Source organism: Salvelinus namaycush, chromosome 23, assembly GCF_016432855.1.
Source record: "Salvelinus namaycush isolate Seneca chromosome 23, SaNama_1.0, whole genome shotgun sequence".
Lineage (NCBI taxonomy): Eukaryota > Metazoa > Chordata > Actinopteri > Salmoniformes > Salmonidae > Salvelinus > Salvelinus namaycush.
The window spans coordinates 20,149,742-20,176,626 of NC_052329.1; the positions used below are offsets into that span (position 1 = coordinate 20,149,742).

The window sequence follows — 26,885 nt, forward strand, 5'->3', positions numbered from 1 at the left end:
TCTGATCAAACTGGGCAAGAAGGACCTAGGCAAGGGAGGTGACCAAGAACCAAATGACCACACTGACAGAGCTACAGAGTTCATTGGCTGAGAAGGGAGAACCTGCCAGAAGGACAACAGTCTACAGCATTTCACCAATTTGGGCTAGACGGAAGCCACTCCCGAGAAAAAGGCACAAGACAGCACACCTGGAGTTTGCAAAAATGCACATGAAAGACTCTGAGCATAAGGCAAAATATTGTGGTCTGATGAGACAAAAAATGTAACTTTTTGGCCTGAATGCAAAGTGCTATGTCTGGAGAAAATCAGGCACTGCTCATCACCCGTCTAACACCACCACTACTGTAAAGCATGGTGGTGGCAGCATCATGCTATGGGGATGGTTTTCAGCGGCAGGGACTAGGAGACTGGTAAGGATAGGGGAACAATGAATGGAGCAATATATAGGCAAATCCTTGATTTAAAGCCCTGCTTTAGAGTGCAAACAACCTTAGACGGGGCAAAGATTTACATTCCAACAGGACAATGTCCCTAAGCATACAGCCAAAGCAACGCTGGAATGGCTTCAGAACAAGAATGTGAAAGTCCTTGAGTGACCCAGCCAAAGTTCAGACTTGAATCCCATTGCAAATCTGTTGTGGAAAGATTACTGTTCACTGCTGCTCTCCATCTAACTTAACAGAGCTTGAGTAAATCTTGAATGTGAGAAAATCCCCAAATCCAGATGTGCAAAACTGATAGACAAACCCAGGGCAACTCAAAGCTGTAATCACTGCCAAAGGTGCTTCTACAAAGTGTTGACTTGTGGGTGTAAATACTTATGTAAATTAGATATTTCTGTAATTCATTTTTAATACATTTGCTAACATTTCTCAAAACATTTGTTCACTTTGTCATGGAGTATTGTGTGTAGATGGGTGGGCAAAAACAAACTATATTTTATCCATTTTGAATTCAGGCTTTAACAACATTTTGAATAAGTTAAGAAGTATGAATACTTTCTGAAGGCACTGTAGTTCTCATCTACATGGGGGGCAACATTGTTTGGGTTACATATCCCTTTGCCCATTTCCATATCTTAAGTTGATAATTTGCTAACAGAACATTGTGTAAAGTCTTAGAAAAGCTCTCTGTTCAAAGCCTTTTTAAAATGATCTGTCCCCAACAGCCTGGATCCAGGAGAGCAGGAGTACATGGAGACAAGTTTGGCAGTAAGGAACACAAAACATCAAATCTGGACCCTCTGTCCTGCATAAGTATGTTTACTTTCTCAAATTCCTTCCCTAAAGTTCCTCTTTAGGTCATCACTGTATCCTACATTAATTTAGCAAACAATAGGGTGATTTCTCTGTTCACCTTCCTGTCCCCAGGCTCTGCTGACCTGCACAAGATGTTCCCCACCCCCCCCTCTCTGGAACAGCACATCATGGGCTACTCCCCCATGAACACTGGGGGGAAGGACTACGGTGGCCTGGAGGGTGGGTTGGGCCTCACTCTGCTGGATGGGAGCCAGTTTAGCAGCCACTACAAGATGGAGGTGGAGGAAGGCTTCTGCAGCCCCAAGCCTTCTGAGATCAAGGTATCTTAAAGGCCCAATGCAGCTGTTTTTATCTTGATTTAAAATCATTTCTGGGTAATAATTAAGTACTTACTCTTATTGTTTTCTATTAAAATGGTCAAAAATAACAAATGGCATCTTAGCAAATTGCCAGAGCAATTTCTCAAGCAAGAATTTGCAAGAACTGTCAGAGTGGTTGGAGTTTGGGGCCTAATGGGAGGGATATGTAACCTGAAAAATAGCTGTTATTGGCAGAGAGGTTTGAAACTCTTTGTTATTGGTCTAGTGACTTATACCGCCTGGTGACGTACCCAAGCAATGCCAAAACTCCATCCCACCAAAACGGACAGAAATTTCATGTGGTCTTTTCTAACAGCTCTTACACTAAAAGGGCAATATCGTTTTCACAACATTATTCCAACCTCATGGTGTGGAAATATTTCTAAAACACAGGAAAATAAAAATGTTGATTGTAATGGGCCTTTAACTTCAGTCTAGTGTGGAGGGTCTCGATTTTACATTAACTTTTTAGTCATTTAGCGGTTGCTCTTATCCAGAATGACTTTCAGTTAGTGCATTCATCTAAGGATAGCTCGGTGAGACAACCACATGTCGTAGTAAGTACAGGATATCAGCAAAGTGCTCGTAGTGTAAGTTATTTTTTTTCCGGGGGGGGTGGAATAAGACTGACGTCTTATTTAACATACTCTGTCTAGTCATGCTGTTGTCAGCTTCAATACTTTCTCTAAGCTTAGACTTGCTGAAGTATTATAGTGGCTTATTTTCCTTCTCTCCCCCATCTACCTCCAGGACTTCTCGTTTGTTTACAAGTCGGAGGCGTGCAAGGCATTCACGGGCTGCTCCATGTTTGCTCCGCTGAAGATGCTGCCCAGTCAGTGTATGATGCCCATCAAGCTGCCAGAGGACTGTGTTTACACACCCAGCTGGACCATGGGCAAACTGGAGCTCATACCCCCAGTGCCATCCATGGGCCTCCTCACCAAAGACGGGTAACCAATCAGACTGGTCCCCTTGAATTATACAAGTCATGTACCCACTTGTGTGTCAGGGGTTTTAATGTTTGTGCTGTTGTCTCCCTATTTCAGTAACATCCCCAGTGTTGAGCCAGACTACCAGAGCTACACACCTCAGACCCACACGCCCTTCATGTCCAACAGTGCCCCACCCAGCAACAGCGGCACGGGCATCCTGCCCTCCCCGGCCACACCCCGCTTCTCCGCCCCCACCCCACGCACTCCCCGTACCCCACGCACCCCAAGAGGGCCAGCCAGTGTCCAGGGATCGCTCAAATATGACAACTCTGACCTCTACTCGCCCGCCTCCACCCCTTCCACCTGCCGACCTCTCAGCTCAGTGGAGCCAGCCACCGTGCCCTCCATCCCTGAGGCCCATAGCCTCTACGTCACCCTCATCCTCTCCGAGTCCGTCATGAACCTTTTCAAGGACTGTAACTTTGACAGCTGCTGCGTGTGCGTGTGCAACATGAACATCCGTGGCGCAGACGTGGGCGTGTATCTTAATGACAACGGCGAGGCACAGTACCCCTGTACCTGCGGTTTCAGCGCCGTGGTCAACCGCCGCTACGGCAGCTCGGCTGGGCTCTTCCTGGAGGACGAGCTGGACGTGGTGGGGCGCGACTCTGACGCTGGCCGGGACTCTGAGAGGCGTTTCCAGGAGCTGCACGCTGCCTCCCTTCACAGGACTGGCAACCCCAAAGAGAGGCCCCCAGACGAGCTCATCCTGCTACTGCAGGACCAGTGTACCAACCCATTCTCCCCCATGGCTGGGGTGGAGTACCCCAGGGCTCTGTCCTCAGGCCCCTCTCGCTTTTCTCTACGGGTGGAGGAGAGGGACTGCTATAATGACTGCTACATGGCTCTGGAGCATGGCCGGCAGTTCATGGACAACATGTCAGGAGGCAAGGTGGACGAGGCACTGGTTAAGAGTACGTGTCTACACAACTGGCCTAAACGCAAAGGTGAGTCCGCTCCTTCACTCATTGACAATGCACAAACTTGTTTCCCCTCCTGCTCTTGTTCCTCCTTTTCTTCCTACTCCTCTTATGTGAAACCCAGTCTTCTTGGTTGGATGTGTGTTTGTATGATGCTGATCCATCCCACCCTCTGTTTCCCCCTCCAGCTGCAGAAGTGAGCAGGCTGTTCTCTCAGGACGTGCTGCGGGTGTTGCTCTCCCTCCAGCCTGTACTCCAGGATGCCATCCAGAAGAAGAGGAGCATACGGTCCTGGGGAGTTCAGGGACCTCTCACCTGGCAGCAGTTTCACAAGATGGCCGGCAGGGGATCCTACGGTAAACACAAGGACAATAATAATACTACTTAAAGATGAATGCATCCAGGGCTTTTTCTGTATCAAAAAGGGGCTTAGGTGGTGGCCTTTCGGTGCAGCTGAATTGAAGAGAATTCTTTCAATTCTATAAATGTCTGCATGGAGCTGAGAATCTTTCTCCCTTTTAAATTGAATTTCCTGCAATTACATGCATTTTGCCATGGTTAATGCTGTGTTATTTTGCTCCAACATAATGACAAAATCCATACTACAAAATGCATTGTTTTCTAAATGTAATTCACCCTGATTGTCTAGCTTTTATTTTGTTAGTTCTCAAATATTATATTATTAAAAATATATATAGGTCCATTGTCTTTTCTATCTGTCTCTTTTCTGTCCCAGACCTGCTGTTTTCAACTCTCTAGAGACCGCAGGAGCGGTAGAGATACTCTTAATGATTGGCTATGAAAAGCCAACTGATATTTACTCCTGAGGTGCTGACTTGCTACACCCTCGATAACTACTGTGATTATTATTATTTGACCATGCTGGTCATTTATGAACATTTGAACATCTTGGCCATGTTCTGTTATCTCTACCCGGCACAGCCAGAAGAGGACTGGCCACCCCTCATAGCCTGGTTCCTCTCTAGGTTTCTTCCTAGGTTTTGGCCTTTCTAGGGAGTTTTTCCTAGCCACCGTGCTTCTACACCTGCATTGTTTGCTGTTTGGGGTTTTAGGCTGGGTTTCTGTACAGCACTTCGAGATATTAGCTGATGTAAGAAGGGCTATATAAATAAAATTGATTTGGTTTAAGTTTACACAAAGCATTTTTTTCAGTTACTGGCCCAATGCTCTTATCTGCTAGGCTACCTGCCGCCCTTAACTAAACTTTGCAATGAGTCTGACTGTCCCTCCTCTCTAAACCATTAGGCACTGACGAGTCTCCAGAGCCCCTGCCCATCCCTACCTTCCTGGTGGGCTATGAGTATGACTTTGTGGTGCTGTCGCCTTTCGGCTTGCCTTACTGGGAGAAGCTCCTGCTGGACCCCTTCGGCTCCCACAGGGACGTGGGATATGTAGTCGTCTGTCCTGAGAACGAGGCTCTGCTCCGCGGGGCTAAGAGCTTCTTCAAGGACCTTACGGCCGTGTACGAGGTAAGCAGATAGACCCCCCCCCCCCATAGTCTAAGAAAATATAAATGTTTAAGAAAATTGGTACGTTTACCCATGTTTTTCTCTTTGCAGGCCTGTCGGCTGGGTCAGCACAGACCAATCTGTAAGACTCATGCAGATGGCATATTGCGGGTTGGTACGGCAGAGGGCAGGAACCTGGCAGAGCAGCCCCTCAGTGATTGGTTCCTCAAGATGGCCAGCAGCAACGGGAACAGCGAGGCCTTCAGCAAACTCAAACTCTACGCCCAAGTGTGCCGACATGACCTGGGTACGTCGTTCATTAGATTGCCATTTTCTATTTCAGGAGATTGTACTGAATAAGAGCTGGTATCTCTTGTGTTTATAATTTTTGATTTGGCTTCTACAAAGGCAAGTTGGGTGCCTCTTAATATCTGACATTGGTCCTCTTTTTCTCAACATTTTTGTTACACTCCTCAGCTCCATACCTGGCTGGGCAGTCTCTGGACAGCTCTTTGTTGAACCAGCACAGCCCCGCTGTGGCCTCTCCCCAGTCCTCCTCCTCCCAGTCCCCCTGCTCCACCACCCACTCCTCAGGCCCCCAGAGCTCCACCAGCAGCAGCACTGCCCAGCCTACCATCAGCACCCCACCCTCCTCCACCATAGGCCCCCAGGCAGTGGGAGGGATAGGGGGGGTAGGAATGCCCTCAGCCAAGCCCAGCTCCTACACACCATACGGGACACCAGGCCTGCAGGGCAGCGTCTCCCAGAACGGGCCACAGTTGGGTGCTCAGACCACAGGAGAGAATGGCCCCACTGCCAACCAGCCCCAGGCCACCACTGAGCCCGTGGAGACGTATGTACCCTCACCAGCTGACATCCTCTGGTTTAGTCACATTGATTTTCTGTAGCACCACTTGTAGCCCTGAGTTTAATTTACACGCACTTGGAATAGGCTGAATTACGACCTTACCCATCTCTCCCATTTTTATCCACGGCTTGTCTGGAAGAGAACTTTTGGCCTGCTAAATATCTTTAATCTAATAGATAAAGCTAGTTGATTATTGGTTGTTTGACCTTTGACCCGAGTGCTTCTCTCTCTATAGCACGTTGGAGAGAGATAAGGTTGGCATCCCTACAGACGGAGAGTCCCATGCAGTGACGTTCCCCCCGGCCATTGTAGTCTACATCGTGGACCCCTTCAGCTACGAGGACGGGGAGAAGGACACCCACTCAAGTGTGTGGACGCTGGGTCTGCTGCGCTGCTATGTGGAGATGCTCCAGTTCCTCCCGCCTCACATCAGAAACTCTGTGTCTGTGCAGGTAATGGAGGACTTGACACATGTAGCCAGACTGCAGACCATTCATATTTATGTTCAGCACATTGGCTCTTTTGACAACAGTTTTCAAACACCTGTGGGGTTGGTGTGGTTAAAACTACGGTGTCTATGTGTTGGTCAGATCATTCCCTGCCAGTACTTGTTGCAGCCAGTACGCATTGAGGAGCGCCATCTCTATGGTCAGCACCTCAAGTCCCTGGCCTTTTCGGTGTTCACCCAGTGCAGACGGCCCCTCCCCAGCAACACCAACATCAAGGCTCTGACGGGCTTCGGCCCTGGCCTGGCCATCGACATGGCACTGAGGAGCTCAGAGGTAAATAACACATAGGAAACTGCACTAAAACCTCACAAATATTATTAATGGATTGATTTAGACTGCTTATCAGTTCTAGAAACTTGTCACAATGTGAATGGTTTGTTTAACATAACATCCTGGTCTTTGGCAACTCCTTGCATATACCTTGATGATCCAAGAGACCACTGCTCTGTTGAATAAATCACAATGGCTTACTAAATGCAGCTTTCTAAGTGGCACGTAAGGAACCATTGGTCTGACCGTTTGACTTTCACGCCTTTGCAGAGGCCGGAGTGTCTGCGTTTGTACACACCACCGTTCATCCTGGCGCCCATCAAGGACAAGCAGACAGAGCTGGGGGAGACTTTCGGAGAGGCCTCTCAGAAGTACAATGTGCTGTTTGTGGGCTACTGCCTGTCGCATGACCAGCGCTGGCTCCTGGCCTCCTGTACTGACCAATCAGGAGAGCTGCTGGAGACATGCATCATCAGCATTGATGTGCCAAACAGGTCAGTGACACATGTCAATTGGTAGACGCTCAAATTCAATTCAGAATCTGTCTCTTTTGTGACTGTCGTGTCCTCTGTAAAGGGCTCGGAGGAAAAAGGGTTCAGCCAGACGACTGGGCCTGCAGAAGCTGTGGGAGTGGTGTCTAGGCTTGGTGCAGGTGACATCACTTCCCTGGAGGGTGGTGATTGGCCGCCTGGGCAGGATGGGCCACGGAGAGTTACGAGGTATGCCACACAGAGATGTATGTATGCCACACAGAGAGGTGTGTGTGTGTGATATATATATATATATATATCCAACCTAAGTGCATGTCAACTTCAACTGTGTGATATATATATACACACACACAGTTGAAGTTGACATGCACTTAGGTTGGAGTCATTAAAACTCGTTTTTCAACCACTCCACATTTCTTGTTAACAAACTATAGTTTTGGCAAGTCGGTTAGGACATTTACTTTGTCCATGGCACAAGTAATTTTTCCAACAATTGTTTACAGACAGATTATTTCACTTATAATTCACTGTATCACAATTCCAGTAGGTCAGAAGTTTACATACGCTAAGTTGATTGTGCCTTTAAACAGCTTGGGAAATTCCAGAAAATTATGTCATGGCTTTAGAAGCTTCTGATAGGCTAATCGACATAATTTAAATGAATTGTTGGTGTACCTGTGGATGTATTTCAAGGCCTACCTTGAAACTCAGTGCCTCTTTGCTTGACATCATGGGAAAATCTGGTTCATCCTTGGGAGCAATTTCCAAATGCCTGAAGGTACCACGTTCATCTGTACAAACAATAGTACGCAAGTATAAATACCATGGGACCACGCAGAAGTTATACCGCTCAGGAAGGAGATGCGTTCTGTCTTCTAGAGATGAACGTACTTTGGTACGAAAAGTGCAAATCAATCTCAGAACAACAGCAAAGGACCCTGTGAAGATGCTGGAGGAAACGGGTACAAAGTATCTAAATCCACAGTAAAACGAGTCCCATATCAACATAACCTGAAAGGCCACTCAGCAAGGAAGAAGCCACTGCTCCAAAACCGCCATAAAAAAAGCGAGACTACGGTTTGCAACTGCACATGGGGACAAAGATTGTACTTTTTGGAGAAATGTCCTCTGGTCTGATGAAACAAAAATAGAACTGTTTGGCCATAATGACCATCGTTATGTTTGGAGGGAAAGGGGGGATGCTTGCAAGCTGAAGAACACCATCCCAACCGTGAAGCACGGCGGGGGCAGCATCATACTGTGGGGGTTCTTTGCTGCAGGAGGGACTGGTGCACTTCACAAAATAGATGGCATCATGAGGAGGAAAATTGTGGATATATTGAAGCTTGGTCGCAAATGGGTCTTCCAAGTGGACAATGACCCCAAGCATGCTTCCAAAGTTGTGGCAAAATGGCTTAAGGACAACAAAGTCAAGGTATTGGAGTGGCCATCACAAAACCCTGACCTTAATCCCATAGAAAATTTGTGGGCAGACCTGAAAAAGCGTGTGCGAGCAAGGAGGCCTACAAACCTGACTCAGTTACACCAGCTCTGTCAGGAGGAATGGGCCAACATTCACCAACCCTATTGTGGGAAGCTTGTGGAAGGCTACCCGAAACGTTTGACCCAAGTTAAACAATTTAAAGGCAATGCTACCAAATACTAATTGAGTGTATGTAAACTTCTGACCCACTGGGGATGTGATGAAAGAAATAAAAGCTGAAATAAACCATTCCCTCTACTATTATTCTGACATTTCACATTCTTAAAATAAAGTGGTGACCCTAACTGACCTAATACAGGCAATTTTTACTAGGATTAAATGTCAGGAATTGTGAAAAACAGAGTTTAAATGTATTTGGCTAAGGCGTATGTAAACTTCTGACTTCAACTGTGCGTGTGTATATACATACACATACATATATATATATATATATATATATATACTGCTCAAAAAAATAAAGGGAACACTTAAACAACACAATGTAACTCCAAGTCAATCACACTTCTGTGAAATCAAACTGTCCACTTAGGAAGCAACACTGATTGACAATAAATTTCACATGCTGTTGTGCAAATGGAATAGACAACAGGTGGAAATTATAGGCAATTAGCAAGACACCCCCAATAAAGGAGTGGTTCTGCAGGTGGTGACCACAGACCACTTCTCAGTTCCTATGCTTCCTGGCTGATGTTTTGGTCACTTTTGAATGCTGGCGGTGCTTTCACTCTAGTGGTAGCATGAGAAGGAGTCTACAACCCACACAAGTGGCTCAGGTAGTGCAGCTCATCCAGGATGGCACATCAATGCGAGCTGTGGCAAGAAGGTTTGCTGTGTCTGTCAGCGTAGTGTCCAGAGCATGGAGGCGCTACCAGGAGGGAGACAGGCCAGTACATCAGGAGACGTGGAGGAGGCCGTAGGAGGGCAACAACCCAGCAGCAGGACCGCTACCTCCACCTTTGTGCAAGGAGGAGCACTGCCAGAGCCTTGCAAAATGACCTCCAGCAGGCCACAAATGTGCATGTGTCTGCTCAAACGGTCAGAAACAGACTCCATGAGGGTGGTATGAGGGCCCGACGTCCACAGGTGGGTTGTGCTTACAGCCCAACACCGTGCAGGGTGTTTGGCATTTGCCAGAGAACACCAAGATTGGCAAATTCGCCACTGGCGCCCTGTGCTCTTCACAGATGAAAGCAGGTTCACACTGAGCACATGTGACAGACGTGACAGTCTGGAGACGCCGTGGAGAACGTTCTGCTGCCTGCAACATCCTCCAGCATGACCGGTTTGGCGGTGGGTCAGTCATGGTGTGGGGTGGCATTTCTTTGGGGGGCGCACAGCCCTCCATGTGCTCGCCAGAGGTAGCCTGACTGCCATTAGGTACCGAGATGAGATCTTCAGACCCCTTGTGAGACCATATGCTGGTGCGGTTGGCCCTGGGTTCCTCCTAATGCAAGACAATGCTAGACATCATGTGGCTGGAGTGTGTCAGCAGTTCCTGCAAGAGAAGGCATTGATGCTATGGACTGGCCCGCCCGTTCCCCAGACCTGAATCCAATTGAGCACATCTGGGACATCATGTCTCGCTCCATCCACCAACGCCACGTTGCACCACAGACTGTCCAGGAGTTGGCGGATGCTTTAGTCCAGGTCTGGGTGGAGATCCCTCAGGAGACCATCCGCCACCTCATCAGGAGCATGCCCAGGCGTTGTAGGGAGGTCATACAGGCACGTGGAGGCCACACACACTACTGAGCCTCATTTTGACTTGTTTTAAGGACATTACATCAAAGTTGGATCAGCCTGTAGTGTGGTTTTCCACTTTAATTTTGATTGTGACTCCAAATCCAGACCTCCATGGGTTGATAAATTTGATTTCCATTGATAATTTTTGTGTGATTTTGTTGTCAGCACATTCAACTATGTAAAGAAAAAAGTATTGAATAAGAATATTTCATTCATTCAGATCTAGGATGTGTTATTTTAGTGTTCCCTTTATTTTTTTGAGCAGTGTATATTTATATACACACACACACAGTACCAGCCAAAAGTTTGAACACACTTACTCAATTAAGGGTTTTTCTTTATTTTTACCATTTTCTACATTGTAGAATAATAGGGATGACATCAAAACTATGAAATAAAACCTATGGAATAATGCAGTAACCAACAAAAAAAGAATCTCAAATATAAACTATTGTTTTACAAAGTAGCCACCTTTGCCTTGAAAGGTTTGCACACTCTTGGCATTCCCTCAGCTAGCTTCATGAGGTAGTCACCTGGAATGCATTTCAATTAACAGGTGTGCCATGTTAACCTAATTTGTGGAATTTCCAAAAAAAGTGGTGTGCAAATCAACATTTATTTTAGATTCTTCAAAGTTGCTACCCTTTGCCTTGACAGCTTTGCACACTCTTGGCATTCTCTCAACCTGCTTCATGAGGAATGCTTTTCTAACAGTCTTGAAGGAGTTCCCACATATGCTGAGCACTTGTTGGCTGCTTTTCCTTCACTCTGCAGTCCAACTCATCCCAAACCATCTCAATTGGGTTGAGGTCGGGTGATTGTGGAGGCCAGGTCATCTGATGCAGCACTCAATCGCTCTCCTTCTTGGTCAAATAGCCCTTACTCAGCCTGGAGGTGTGTTTTGTGTCATTGTCCTATTGAAAAACAAAGGATAGTCCCACTAAGCGTAAACCAGATGGGATGGCGTATCGCTGCAGAATGCTTTTGTAGCCATGCTGGTAAAGTGTCTTGAATTCTAACTAAATCACAGACACTGTCACCAGAAAAGCACCCCCACACCACCACCTCCATGCTTCACGGTGGGAACCACACATGCGGGGATACTTTTGTTCATGTAGTGTATATACAGTGAGTTGTACATGATTTGTTGTGCCCTGACTGACATCCTCCCTGTCTCCCTCTGTGTTCCAGACTGGAGTATTCTGCTGAGCAGGAGGAACCTGCAGTCTCTCAGCAAGCGCCTCAAGGAGACCTGCAGGATGTGTGGCATCTCTGCCGCAGACACTCCCAGCATCCTCAGCGCCTGCCTGGTTGCCATGGAGCCCCAAGGCTCCTTTGTCATCATGCCAGGTAAAAATTAACAGAAGTTGAACCTTGAGCAATGGCTGCACAGTGCAGCCTTGCTTCCCCTGTTTGTGAGTCCACTGAATTTCCTGAAATGTTTTCGTGAATCTGTATCGTGTTAACCTTTCTCTCTGCTGTGTAGACTCTGTGTCGACAGGCTCAGTGTTCGGCCGCAGCACCACTCTGAACATGCAGACGTCCCAGCTGAGCACTCCTCAGGACACGTCCTGCACCCACATCCTGGTGTTCCCCACCTCGGCAATGGTGCAGGTCAACAACGCCACCACCGAACAGAACTTAGACATCGCCTTCAACCCCATCAACCCTGGTCAGTCACACACACACACACACACACTGTAAATGTTGATGCATTTCTAGGTTCTGGCTGTAGTCTGGCTCCACACGGCGATGTTACTGAAACAGGGAGACAGAGTAGCTCTCTGTCTGAGCTAATGGGACATAGTCTTGAATGACCCTTTGTTTATCCCTCTTCATAGATGGTTCAGATGGGATGGGCATCTTTGACCTTTTTGATAACGATATGGTGGACCCTGATCTCATCAACATCCTGCCCAACTCCCCCACCACCTCCCCCGTTCACTCCCCCGGTGGACACTATCACCAGGGGGGAGACGGCAGCAAGGTAAGCCCCTCCACAACACTACCAGCAGGAGGATGCTTACCTGACTGCTGGTAAATGAAGGTTGAATAAGTATTGGTGTCAACCTATGTCCCGGTGTGTTCCAGGGCCAGAGCACAGATCGTATGGAGTCCCACGAGGAGGCCCTGAACATCTTGCAGCAGCCTATGGCCCTGGGCTACTTAATCTCCACAGCCAAGGCTGGCCCCCTGCCTGACTGGTTCTGGTCAGCCTGCCCCCAGGCACAGAACCAGTGCCCACTGTTCCTCAAGGTACCTACAGTACCAGTCAAATGTTTGAACACACCTACTCATTCCAGGGTTTTCCTTAATTTTTAAAAACTATTTTCTACATTGTAGAATAATAGTTAAGACATCAACTATTAAATAACACACAACCAAAAAAGTGCTAAACAAATCTAAATATATTTGAGATTCTTCAAAGTTGCCACCCTTTGCCTTGATGACTGCTTTGCACACTCTTGGCAATCTCTCAACCACCTTCACCTGGAATGCTTTTCCAACTGTCTTGAAGGAGTTCCCACATACTGTGCACTTGTTGGCTGCTTTTCCTTCACTCTATGGTCCAACTCCTCCAAACCCATCTCAATTGGGTTGAGGTTTAGGTGATTGTGGAGGCCAGGTCATCTGATGTAGCAGTCCATCACTCTCCTTCTTGGTCAAATAGCCCTAACACAGCCTGGAGGTGTGTTTTGTGTCATTGTCCTGTTGAAAAACAAATGATAGTCCTATTAAGCTCAAACCAGATGGGATGGCGTATCGCTGCAGAATGCTGTGGTAGCAATGCTGGTTAAGTGTGCCTTGAATTCTAAATGAATCCCCAACAGTGTCACCAGCAAAGCACCATCACACCACCTTCATGCTTCACGGTGGGAACTACATATGCGGGGATCATCCGTTCACCTACTCTGCCCAAGCAAGTCTCCTTCTTATTGGTGGCTTTTAGTAGTGGTTTCTTTGCAGTGATTTGACCATGAAGGCCTGATTCACGCAGTCTCCTCTGAACAGTTGATGTCTGTTACTTGAACTCTGAAGCATTTGAGCTGCTTTCTGAGATGCAGGTAACGCTAATGAAATTATCCTCTACAGCAGAGGTAACTCTGGGTCTTCTTCCTGTGGCGGTCCTCATGAGAGCCAGTTTCATCATAGCGCTTGATGGTTTTTGCGACTGCACTTGAAGAAACTTTCAAAGTGTTTTTCACGGATTGACTGACCTTCATGTCTTAAAGTAATGATGGACTGTTTCTCTTTGCTTATTTGAGCTGTTCTTGCCATAATATGGACTTGGCCCTATTTGGTAAAAGATAATCTTCTGTATAGCACCCCTACAACACAACCGATTGTCTCAAATGCATTAAGATGGAAAGAAATTTCACAAATTAGGTTAACATGGCACACCTGTTAATTGAAATGCAATCCAGGTGACTACCTCATGAAGCTAGTTGAGGGAATGCCAAAAGTGTGCAAACCTTTCAAGGCAAAGCTGGCTACTTTGTAAAACAATATAGTTTATATTTGAGATTCTTTACTTTTTTTGTTGGTTACTGCATTATTCCATATGTGTTATTTCATAGTGTTGATGTCTTCACTATTATTCTACAATGTAGAAAATAGTAAAAATAAAGAAAAATCCTTGAATGAGTAGGTATGTCCTTACTTTTGACTGGTACTGTACCTACCTACTGCTCCTCTGACAGTTAACCTAACACTCACTCTGCTCCCAAAGGCGTTTGTTCTTCTCTGGTCCTAAAACTCAGCAGCACTTTTATGCTTTACTTAAATGCGTACTTGATCAGGCGTCCTGTCATTTGAATGTTTCCCTTTTCTAATCTAACTGGTGTGGCGTTTGTGTTAATCTAGCTGACCTCTTGTCTGTCGTCACTCCCCAGGCCTCCCTGCACCTGCACGTGTCCTCGGTCCAATCAGATGAGCTTCTCCACAGCAAACACTCCCACCCTCTGGACTCCAACCACACCTCAGACGTGCTCAGGTACACTGCTCAATATGGAATGAAAGCCTTTATGAAATAACATAAATGGGAAATACACTGATTTGATAGGCAGAGCATAGGTTTATTAGGAAAGAGAGGGGAATTGAATGTATAGTTAGTTATACATAGTGATGTGTTCTCTGCCTCTGACAGGTTTGTGCTGGAGCAGTACAATGCCCTCTCCTGGCTCACGTGTGACCCTGCCACTCAGGACCGGCGCTCCTGTCTCCCTGTTCACTTTGTGGTGCTCAACCAGATGTACAACTTTATCATGAACATGCTCTGAACAAGGATATCAAGTGGAATCTGTGGAGCTCATCATGAAACTAATGGAAGGGGGTTTCCTGGAGTGGATGGACCCTCAACACTTCAGGGTGGGGGCATGGCCATAAGGAATCTCCCCCAGCCAGCGTCTCCATGGCAGCACTGGAGGTGTCCTATCAATCAAATGCCAAGTGTCCATTTTATCATTTTGGATAAGGGACGTTTCATAAAGGAGAATAAGTTGTCTTTTTAATTCTTAGATTTCAATCTTCTGATAAAATGTTAGCTTAATGAAATGCCTGCATATATATTATTTATTGTAAGTTTAAATTTGTCATTTTTATTTCTTTATCTTTTATATATAAAAAATCTGATGGTGTGTATTGCCATCTCACTTTAAAAGAAATTGGTTTAAAATGTAATCACATTTTTTTTGAATTACAAAATTGTAAACTGCATTTGCTGTAGGCTGCTTTTAGAGTAATTTTTTTTAAAGGGTATTTACATTTTAATTCCCCTGATGTACAGATAGGTAGGCTGGGCATTTATATCCTTTCCTTTTGAGTGGACAGGACTTACAGCTCAGCTATAGTGGCGGAGTCTGTTGCACAGTAATTCAATGTGTTCAGTTAAATGGGATGTGAGGTACAGATTGTCAGATTATATATATATATATATATATATATATTTTATATGACAGATTTAGAGAATTGTTTTTGTGTGTATGTATATATATATATATATATGTGTGTGTGTGTGTGTGTGTGTACATATACATGTGTGCCGCAGCTTCTGTTTTAGGAATAAAGTGCGTCTACCTATCATTTTTCTTGGTCTCTGTTATGAAAACATTGTTTGCAGTGTTGGGGAATGGAGCGTTTCTACCTGTACATAATTCTAACCCTTGCTTTTAAATATATCATAGTTAATGCAAATGTTACCTCTTTCCTTAGCCACTCCATCACTGCTGGGTGAGTGTTGGATTGGCATGTTAATGAGCTGTTTTAGGGGTTGACTGGGCCATGGGTGGGTTTCAGATGGATCCTTAATGGACCACAGGTTTAGGGTTACCCTCATTTAGCCCCTACCCCAACTAAAGGGATTTGGCAGATCGGTAAAAGTGGAATTGGCTAAATAAGAACATCTCATCCCAAAGCCTCATCCAATCACTGCCTTATTTTCAGTCTAATGGGATCCCATTGGAAGGGTAGCTAAACTCAGGGGGGGAAAAAGAAACGTCCCTTTTTCAGGACCCTGTCTTTCGAAGATGATTTGTAAAAATCCAAATAACTTCACAGATCTTCATTGTAAAGGGTTTAAACACCGTTTCCCATGCTTGTTCAATGAACCATAAACGATTAATGAACATGCACCTGTGGAAAGGTTGTTAAGACACTAACAGCTTACAGACGGTAGGCAGCTACGGTCACAGTTATGAAAACTTAGGACACTAAAGAGGCTCTTCTACTGACTGGAAAAACAAAAGCAAGATGCCCAGGGTCCCTGCACATCTGTGTGAACATCCCTTAGGCATGCTGCAAGGAGGCAGGGCAATAAATTGCTATGTCCGTACTGAGATGGCTAAGACAGCGCTACAGGACAGGCAGCTGATCGTCCTCTGTGGCAGACCATGTGTAACAACACCTGCACAGGATCGGTACATCCGAACATCACACCTGCGGGACAGGTACAGGATGGCAACAACTGCCCGAGTTACACCAGGAACGCACAGTCCCTCCATCAAATCAAATGTATTTATATAGCCCTTCTTACATCAGCTGATATCTCAAAGTGCTGTACAGAAACCCAGCCTAAAACCCCAAACAGCAAACAATGCAGGTGTAGAAGCACGGTGGCTAGGAAAAACTCCCTAGAAAGGCCAAAACCTAGGAAGAAACCTAGAGAGGAACCAGGCTATGAGGGGTGGCCTGTCCTCTTCTGGCTGTGCCGGGTAGAGATAACAACATGGCCAAGATGTTCAAATGTTCATAAATGACCAACATGGTCAAATAATAATAATCACAGTAGTTGTCGAGGGTGCAACAGGTCAGCACCTCAGGAGTAAATGTCAGTTGGCTTTTCATAGCCGATCATTGAGAGTATCTCTACCGCTCCTGCGGTCTCTAGAGAGTTGAAAACAGCAGATCTGGGACAGTTGAAACTGGAGCAGCAGCACGGCCAGGTGGACTGGGGACAGCAAGGAGTCATCAGGCCAGGTAGTCCTGAGGCATAGTCCTAGGGCTCAGGTCCTCCGAGAGAAAGAAGAGAATTAGAGAGAGCATACTTAAATTCACACAGGACACCAGATAAGACAGGAGAAATACTCCAGATATAACAGTCTGACCCTAGCTCCCCGACACAAACTACTGCAGCATAAATACTGGAGGCTGAGACAGGATGGGTCGGGAGACACTGTGGCCCCATCCGATGATACCCCCAGACAGCGCCAAACAGGCGGGATATAACCCCACCCACTTTGCCAAAGCACAGCCCTCACACCACTAGAGGGATATCTTCAACCACCAACTTACCATCCTGAGACAAGGCCGAGTATAGCCCACAAAGATCTCCGCCACGGCACAACCCAAGGGGGGAGCCAACCCAAACAGAAAGACCACGCCAGTGACTCAACCCACTCAAGTGATGCACCCCTCCTAGGGACGGCATGGAAGAGCACCAGTAAGCCAGTGACTCAGCCCCTGTAATAGGGTTAGAGGCAGAGAATCCCAGTGGAGAGAGGGGAACCGGCCAGGCAGAGACAGCAAGGGCGGTTCGTTGCTCCAGTGCCTTTCCGTTCACCTTCACACTCCTGGGCCAGACTACACTCAATCATAGGACCTACCGAAGAGATGAGTCTTCAATAGAGACTTAAAGGTTGAGACTGAGTCTGCGTCCCTCACATGGGTAGGCAGACCATTCCATAAAAATGGAGCTCTATAGGAGAAAGCCCTGCCTCCAGCTGTTTGCTTAGAAATTATAGGGACAATTAGGAGGCCTGTGCTCAGACTGTCCGCAATAGGCTGAGAGAGACTGGATTGAGGGCTTGTAGGCCTGTTGTAAGACAGGTCCTCACCAGACATCACCGGCAACAACGTTGCCTATGGGCACAAACCCACCATCGCTGGACCAGACAGGACTGGCAAAAAGTGCTCTTCACTGACAAGTCGCGGTTTTGTCTCACCAGGGGTGATGGTCCGATTCGTGTTTATCGTCGAAGGAATGAGTGTTACACCAAGGCCTGTACTCTGGAGCGGGATCGATTTGGAGGTGGAGGGTCCGTCATGGTCTGGGGCGATGTGTCACAGCATCATCGGACTGAGCTTGTTGTCATTGCAGCCAATCTCAACACTGTGCGTTACAGGGAAGACGTCCTCCTCCGTCATGTGGTACCCTTCCTGCAGGCTCATCCTGACATGACCCTCCAGCATGACAATGCCACCAGCATTACTGCTCGTTCTGTGCGTGATTTCCTGCAAGACAGGAATGTCAGTGTTCTGCCATGGCCAGTGAAGAGCCCGGATCTCAATCCCATTGAGCACGTCTAGGACCTGTTGGATCGGAGGGTGAGGGCTAGGGCCATTCCCCCCAGAAATGTCTGTGAACTTGCAGGTGCCTTGGTGGAAGAGTGGGGTAACATCTCACAGCAGGTACTGGCAAATCATGAGGAGGAGATGCACTGCAGTACTTAGTATCTGGTGTGGCCACCATCTGCATTGACTGTTACTTTTGATTTTGACCCCCCTTTGTTCAGGGACACATTTTTCCATTTCTGTTAGTCATATGTCTGTGGAACTTGTTCAGTTTATGTCTCAGTTGTTGAATCTTTTGTTCGTACAAATATTTACACATGTTAATTAAGTTTGCTGAAAATTAACGCAGTTGACAGTGAGAGGACGTTACTTTTTTTGCTGAGTTTAGTTGCCTTATTGGTTAGTGGGCATTAGGGACAGTGTGCCAGAGCTGTGTAATTTGAGGGCAATTTTTGTGCAACAATACTATTCTAGTCACACTGAAATCATCTGGGGACCAAACAGTGTACAGTAAGGACAAATGAATGTGTGTATTTATTGGCATGTGGGCTAGTATGGGTTCACACAAGGCTGAGTGGATGTGAGATCAGAGGGCTAATGTGTGAGCTGGTTCTCCAGGAATCTCACTTAACATAATTCTGCATTCATAACATCTAGTAAATTATTTATTACATTTCTATAGTGCTTTTCATAAAATCTCAAAGCGCTTCAAGAGCAAAAAAAGCAAGCAATATATCATGACAGGTCAATCAATAGAGGCCAAGTCTTTGAAAGCTGCATCCTCTGAAGAGAGCCAAGTCAGTTCATGGTTTGAGTAGAGAGACCTGGTCAGAGGATGATAGTTTATGGAGTCTGCTGCTGATCTTGCAGAGGGAAAGTCTGGGAACCAGCCTGACTTATAGCCACTGGACTTCTCTTCCACTGTGTAGCACCCACTTGGGTGATGCCTCAGCTGCTCTGGGCGACAGAAAGCTCACCACACGAAGTTCAGAATAGTAGCCAGTCGTCATCACTACGAGCCCTCTGCCTCAGCAGTGCAGTATTCCTCTATCTCCCATTCCTCTCATGCTTCCGGCGACTCCTCAAATTATGTTCTTAAATACCAGCATAAACTGGGAAAAATCCGCTTGAATGCCCCTCCAACTGGTAATTTCCAGTGGGAAACTCATCTACCATTTCTGAGCTTCGACTTCTCCCATGCAAATGCAACAAAACATAAAAAGCAATCTATTAACATGTTTTTTTAACACTAATTTGTGTACTTGCATGATAGCTGTGCTTTCAGTTTACGGTTAACATAGCTGGTTTGCCATCAGCCAATCGGCGTTCTCAACGATTTCAAAGTATGTGAATGTACACAACTCATTGCTCCCAGTTACCAGGTGGACACCTGCTCGTCTAACATCTCATTCTAAAATCATTGGCATTAATAGGGAGTTGGTCCCCCATTTGCTGCTATAACAGCCTCCACTCTTCTGGGAAGGCTTTCCACTAGATTTTGTAACATTGCTGCGGGGACTTGCTTCCATTCAGCCAAGAGCATTAGTGAGGTAGGGCACTGATGTTGGGCGATTAGGCCTGGCTCGCAGTCAACGTTCCAATTCATCCCAAAGGTATTCGATGGGGGTTAAGGTCAGGGCTCTGTGCAGGCCAGTTAAGTTCTTCCACACCGATCTCGTCAAACCATTTCTGAAACAGGAAAGGGCCTTCCCCAAACTGTTGCCACAAAGTTGGAAGCACAGAATCATCTAGAATGTCATTGCATGTTGAATGTCATTGCATCAGGGCAGGTAGCGTTCTCCTGGCATCTGCCAAACCCAGATTTTTCCTCCGGACTGCCTGATGGTGAAGCATGATTCCTTACTCCAGAGAACGTGTTTCCAATGATCCAGAGTCCTATGGCGGCAAGCTTTACACTGCTCTAGCCGACACTTGGCATTGCACATGGTGATCTTAGGCTTGTGTGTGGCTGCTCGGCCATGGAAACCCATTTCATGAAGCTCCCGACGAACAGTTCTTGCGCTGATGTTGCTTCCAGAGGCAGTTTGGAACTCGGTAGTGAGGGTTTTTACACATTTCAGCACTCGGTGGTCCTGTTCTGTGAGCTTGTGTGGCCTACCACTTTGCGGCTGAGCCGCTGTTGCTCCTAAACATTTTCACTTCACAATGACAACACATATAGATGACCGGGGCAGCTCCAGCAGGGCAGGAATTTGATGAACTGACTTGTTGGAAAGGTGGGATCTGATGACGGTGCCACGTTGAAAGTCACTGAGCTCTTCAGTACGGCCATTCTATTGCCAATGTTTGTCTACTCATTTGAAGGGGTGTCCACATACTTTTTATATAGTGTACATAATGTAAAAGTGCAACTGAGTTTGCAGTCCCTAGGTTTGAGGACCTGATGTGTATGGTTGGGTTTTATGGTTGAGTTTAAAAATTACCTGAGCTACTTGAAATGGTTCAATAAAGGTTAAATAAATAAAATAACAATAGAAAAACAAGTCTCTCTTTTCCTTCTTATTCCTGCTCCATCACATCGAACTGATTTCAATGGTGGTTTATCCCTCTACCTCATTGAACCATGTCACTCTTTATAACATAGCTAAATGAGAGACTCTGGCAACACTATCTATAATTCCACCTGTTGTTCACACTCCTGTTGCTCGTTGTGCACTAAATCAAATCAGGAATTTAGGAGCCTTAATGAGATTACCATTACAGTCACGAGTGATAGTTGATGGTATTTTCCTCTGTTGGTAAGTAACAGGGATGACTAGAGCCAGAGGACATGGACTCGAGGGCAGTAGGTCTGAAGACAGTGCATCTTTGTTTTCTGGATATCTACTCTTAATTGTACAATGTGCTATAATAGGTAGACAAAGATATCAAAATATGCTGAGCAAAAATATAAACACAACATGCAAGAATTTCAAAGATTTTACTGAGTTACAGTTCATATAAGGAAATCAGTCAATTGAAATATATAAATTTGGCCGTAATCTATAGATTTCACAAGACTGGACAAGGGGGCAGCGATGGGTGGGCCTGTGGTGGCATAAATCAAATCAAAGTTTGTCACGTGCGCCGAATACATCAGGTGTAGACTTTACAGTGAAATGCTTACTTACAGGCTCTAACCAATAGTGCAAAAAAGATGTTAGGTGAACAATAGGTAAGTAAAGAAATAAAACAACAGTAAAAAGACAGGCTATATACAGTAGCGAGGCTATAAAAGTAGCGAGGCTACATACAGACACCGGTTAGTCAGGCTGATTGAGGTAGTATGTACATGTAGATATGGTTAAAGTGACTATGCATATATGATAAACAGAGAGTAGCAGTAGCGTAAAAGAGGGGTTGGCGGGTGGTGGGTGGCAGGACACAATGCAGATAGCCCGGTTAGCCAATGTGCGGGAGCACTGGTTGGTCGGCCCAATTGAGGTAGTACGTATATGAATGTATAGTTAAAGTGACTATGCATATATGATAAACAGAGAGTAGCAGCAGTGTAAAAAGAGGGGTTGGGGGGGGCACACAATGCAAATAGTCCGGGTAGCCATTTGATTATCTGTTCAGGAGTCTTATGGCTTGGGGGTTAAAACTGTTGAGAATCCTTTTTGTCCAAGACTTGGCACTCCGGTACCGCTTGCCATGCGGTAGTAGAGAGAACAGTCTATGACTGGGGTGGCTGGGGTCTTTGACAATTTTTAGGGCATTCCTCTGACACCGCCTGGTGTAGAGGTCCTGGATGGCAGGCAGCTTAGCCCCAGTGATGTACTGGGCCGTACGCACTACCCTCTGTAGTGCCTTGCGGTCAGAAACCGAGCAATTGCCATACCAGGCAGTGATGCAACCAGTCAGGATGCTCTCGATGTTGCAGCTGTAGAACATTTTGAGGATCTCAGGACCCATGCCAAATCTTTTTTGTTTCCTGAGGGTGAATAGGCTTTGTTGTGCCCTCTTCACGACTGTCTTGATGTGTTTGGACCATTCTAGTTTGTTGTTGATGTGGACACCAAGGAACTTGAAGCTCTCAACCTGCTCCACTACAGCCCTGTCGATGAGAATGGGGGCGTGCTCGGTCCTCCTTTTCCTGTAGTCCACAATCATCTCCTTAGTCTTGGTTACATTGAGGAGCTGGGCCTTGGGAGCCACAAAAGGGTTTTTATTACAGACAGAAATACTCCTCAGCACCCCCTCAGATGATCCCGGAGGTGAAGAAGCGGGATTTGGAGGTCCTGTGCTGGCGTGGTTACACATGGTCTGTGGTTGTGAGGCTGGTTGGACATACTGCCAAATTCTCTAAAGTTATGTTGGAGGCGGCTTATGATAGAGAAATTAACATTAATTACTCTGGCAACAGCTCTGGTGGTCATTCATGCAGTCAGCATGCCAATTGCACGCTCCCTCAAAACTTGAGACATCTGTGGTATTATGTGTGACAAAACGGCACATTTTAGAGTGGCCTTTTATTGTCCCCAGCAAAAGGTGCACCTGTGTAATGATCATGCTGTTTAATCAGCTTCTTCATAAGCCACACCTGTAAGGTGGATGAATTATCTTGGCAAAGGAGTAATGCTCACTAACAGGAATATAAACAAATTTGTGCACAAAATTTGAGAAAAATTAGCTTTTTGTGCATATGGAGCATTCCTGGGATCTTTAATTTCAGTCTATGAAAAATGGGAGCAACACTTTACATGTTGTGTTTATATTTTTGTTCAGTATAAATCTCCCATTTGTCATTCAGTAGAGAAGCAGCTGTCCATTATGTTGGTCAGCCTAATAAAACAGATGTAAAAAGTCTGTAAACACATAGAAAGGTGACTGTGTTCAGATCAATGAAAAGAGGGGTTCAGCCCATTCATGTAACTTCTCTGTACTGTATATGCTCAGAATCTAATGTTTGTGTACAGCACAGAGCAGCCAATGCCAAGAAGAGCTGCTACAGCTGGTTTAATTCAATTGAGATAAAGGTTACTCACTTAAGTAGTGGAAGATTAGACAGCCCTCCATGAATTCTCTGTATTTTAATTTATAAATGGAAAGTTAAGCTTGGCCATTTAATTTACCTGTATGGATGTCGTGGTATATCCAATGTGGTATGAACTGTTTTAACCCCCCTATAGCCAGTACTCATACGTAGTAGTCATAATGTTTATTGTGTAAGTGTGTCTTAAGTTGGGCATTCCTAGGGCAGCTCGGGCCTCTGGTCTAACGCATAGTAGTTGTGGTTATTTTGGTTGTAAAAGGGGTTAAATGTTCTGTTCCAGATCCCCCTTTAGAGAATCGACATCCCCATGTATCCCCATTACCACCTCTTGGACTGTCTGAGTGACTGAGTGTGAATGATAGAGAGACGAGAGAGAAAGAGAGAGGGTGGGTGAGGAGGAGAGAGAGTGCTAGAACGTGAAAGAGGGAGGGTGAGTTAGACAAAGCGAGGTAGAGGAAGTATTTGCTGAGTGTTACCTGACACTACAGACCCTACAGAGGATTGTCTCAGAGCCAAATTAGTCTCATGCTGGAGGCTGGATTTTGAATCACTTCCGAAGTCTTATAAGGCTGGCTGACAAATTGGACATGCATTGGCGCAATAGATAGGTTAGTATATGTGTGTTTATGTCTGCCTGTTTCAAAGGCATGATCGTTGAAGGTCTGAAAACTTTTAAATGTTTGTCCAGATTTACTAATTGGTAATGATTTGTAAGGTACGAATAAACATAGTTTTTCCATGATCTGGTTTCCATAATATGGTATGGGCTACTGCGCATTGTATTTATTATTAGCTGATTTTATCAGTTGTTGTGTCTTTGAGACTATTTTGAATGGAGCTGTTTGGAGAGACTCTGTTTCACTCAGTTTCACTCTGTTTCACTCAAAGAGCTGAGAACCATGTTGGAATCTGTCAGCAAGTAAAGACAACTGTGTGAGTGTGTTTTAGTTATCAGCTCAACCCCTTCTTTACTATGACACGCACCCAGAGAGGGCTGCAAACTGGTTAATGGACTGTTTCCTGCCAATTGAGATGACTGAAATACTTACAGTAGCTTACATTGTAAATTAAGGGTGTATCTTAATTTTTTCTTTGGATTATGTGTGCGTGTTCTGTATTCTTGGCCGTTTTCACATACATGTCCTTCGTTGGCGTCTCTTTTTTGTGTGCAGGCAAGGACGCAATTTAGAGAACAGGAGTGGTTAACATCCAGCTAATCTTGTCTTTATGAGAATGGAGGGATCAATCCATTGGATCTCTCAGGCCCAGAGGGGTTAGAGAGGTCAGGGTAGCCATGGCACTGTGATGACTGACACAAACAGCCAGGAAGTAAAGGAAGGGAGGACATACCTACCCCACTGTCTGACAGCTCCAAACACAGGTTTAACCCAATGATTTATATATACACTAGATGACAGATAGGGGGCACTGTGTTGCAGCCACTGTGCCTCCAACTTGACACTCCCCCACCGTTGTAAAAAATATTTTAGAAGCTATAGAAATGCATTTAATAATGTCTACATTAGTTTGTGACATGTATTCTATTACAGACACCGTAATGCATACTTTTAAATTATATTATGTGAGCTAAACATAAAAACAAAATATAAAAACATTTTCCTTAAAGTATACTTTTCTTTTATGAGTATTACTGAATGTTACTGTTCCCATTACACCCCAAAAATACTTAAAATTTTGTCCTTCAAACATTTCATTAAAATACTGTATAATTCCATTCATTCCTATGGAGGAATGTTCCTACTGGGGAGTGCCAATATGGTCGACCGGTGGCTTCAAAGCCTATCAATGGCCAATGCATAGCATCAGCAATCCAGGGTTTATCTACATAATTGACCCCAGACCCCAGTCCAAATAAACCACTACTGCTCTGTGAGGGAAGTAACCTAAACAGCAAAAAACACTTCAGTTACATGCTGTCTCAGAGCTGGATTCTGTCATTCAACAACTACATATATATATTTTTTGTGGTATATGTGACCCACAACCTGTAATGGGCTACGTTCATGGATATGTGACATGGATTTGTCGACTACACAACAGTGTAGATCTACACAACAGATTTTCACGAGTGGTCAACTAGGGGGGGGGGTAGTCCTGGAGGGCTAATGTTCTCTCTCTGTATTGCCTCAGGCCTAATGCTGCTACCACCCCATCGTATTGCATCAACTCTGCCCCATACAAACCCCATCTCTCACCAAGGGATTTACTCCCTGCAGAGAGAGGGATCAGTTGTTCCATCTATAGGGAGGGGCTTGAAAGGTGGGCATCACCCTAAAGAGATCCTAACAATCCATTACTCCCAAAGCCACTTTCACTATAGAAACACCATGCATGACGAACAAGCATAATCCAAGGGGGATTTGTTGATTTGTTTTCTGTTCACAGGAGGTTTTCAGCAAAGCGAGTAAATTGCAGGTTATATGCGTTGGTGATTCTCTATGAACTTTTGTCTCAATGTGGACAGTAATCTGGCCCACTGGCACACACCCACAGACAGTACACATTTAATGTAGTAGAAAACATGAGTAGTCTGTCCTCTACCTTGCAGTAAAGGTGAGTGTCTAGCCTGATGTGTGTAACTGTTTAGTGTATCAGCATTCACTAAAAGCATTACTGGTCATGTGTCCTTGGGAAGAATGCCTTCCAAATCAATTAAATGGATTTGTAAAGCCAAAGTCCTCAATTGGATTATTCTAATAATGCAACCCATAACATGCATATTTAAAAAAAAAAAAATGTAGTCTGTGTGGTCATTGCAACTAGAGTATCCTGTCCTGTGAAACACACCGAAGGCCTAGATTCAATCAGATCAAAAGTTAACCGGAGATAGCTGACACCTGCATAGCTAATGTTTCGGCGGTGTCAGGAGGTGTAACTGCGTTGGAGCTGCTCTTGATCATCGTTGTAAAGCCACAACCGCCACTCGTGTTAGAAGTTCAGAATGAGAAAGTGTTGGCTATATACAAGTAATTACGCTCAAATGGAAAAATCATTCAACGAAATAATGAGGATTTCTTTCAGCCTAGGTATAATGCCAGGAGTTGCTGATGTATTTGACAGCATGTAGTTCCACCTCCGACACCGCCAAAAAACCCGCTATAGATGTTGGTTAAAGCAGATCTGATTGAATAGAGACCCTTGTTTTCAAGCTGTTATCAAGTTCCCTTATAATGTTTTTCAAAAGAACCTGTTACCTGCGATAACATCTGCAAATCTGTGTATGTGACCAATACACTTTGATTTATTACTATGGAGCTACAGTATATATCAAAGCAAAGTTTATTGGTCACGTACACAGATTTGCAGGTGCAGTGAAATGCTTATGTTTCTGCACTGTTACTAGAAACATAAGCATGTCACTGCACCTGCGATAACATCCGCAAATCTGTGTACGTGACCAATAAACTTTGGTTTGATATATAGCTCCATAATAAACCTTGCCTTAGCTGGTGTCAGTATCAGACCAGTTGGCCATATAGCTGATGAGATTTCCTAAATGACTGGGGATTTTCCTAGAGGGAGGGAATGTCACATTGTCTGACATCACTTGGCAGATATGATCAATTATAACTCCAATGACATTATTTGTCTACACTCTTAGAAAAGAAAGTGCTATCTAAAACCTAAAAGGGTTCTTTGGCTGTCCCCATAGAAGAACCCTCTGAAGAAGGGTGTTATCCTATGGGGACAGCCCGA

At 45.3% G+C, this 26,885-nt stretch overlaps 1 protein-coding gene across 1 annotated transcript in view; it reads left to right on the forward strand.

The window, feature by feature from the left end:
* Window positions 1-15,466, forward strand: part of LOC120018160 (mediator of RNA polymerase II transcription subunit 13-like) — a 30,733-nt gene extending 15,267 nt beyond the window's left edge. The window contains exons 13-30 of the mRNA XM_038961193.1: window positions 1,169-1,256; window positions 1,371-1,579; window positions 2,369-2,568; window positions 2,665-3,557; window positions 3,719-3,886; window positions 4,797-5,020; window positions 5,111-5,306; window positions 5,477-5,852; window positions 6,103-6,319; window positions 6,458-6,649; window positions 6,917-7,140; window positions 7,223-7,365; window positions 11,576-11,734; window positions 11,871-12,056; window positions 12,226-12,371; window positions 12,476-12,640; window positions 14,278-14,378; window positions 14,532-15,466. Of these exons, the coding sequence (XP_038817121.1) occupies window positions 1,169-1,256; window positions 1,371-1,579; window positions 2,369-2,568; window positions 2,665-3,557; window positions 3,719-3,886; window positions 4,797-5,020; window positions 5,111-5,306; window positions 5,477-5,852; window positions 6,103-6,319; window positions 6,458-6,649; window positions 6,917-7,140; window positions 7,223-7,365; window positions 11,576-11,734; window positions 11,871-12,056; window positions 12,226-12,371; window positions 12,476-12,640; window positions 14,278-14,378; window positions 14,532-14,664 (4,020 nt within the window). The 3' untranslated portion in view covers window positions 14,665-15,466. The remainder of the gene's footprint in view (window positions 1-1,168; window positions 1,257-1,370; window positions 1,580-2,368; window positions 2,569-2,664; window positions 3,558-3,718; window positions 3,887-4,796; window positions 5,021-5,110; window positions 5,307-5,476; window positions 5,853-6,102; window positions 6,320-6,457; window positions 6,650-6,916; window positions 7,141-7,222; window positions 7,366-11,575; window positions 11,735-11,870; window positions 12,057-12,225; window positions 12,372-12,475; window positions 12,641-14,277; window positions 14,379-14,531) is intronic.
* The last annotated feature ends 11,419 nt before the right edge of the window (window positions 15,467-26,885 follow it).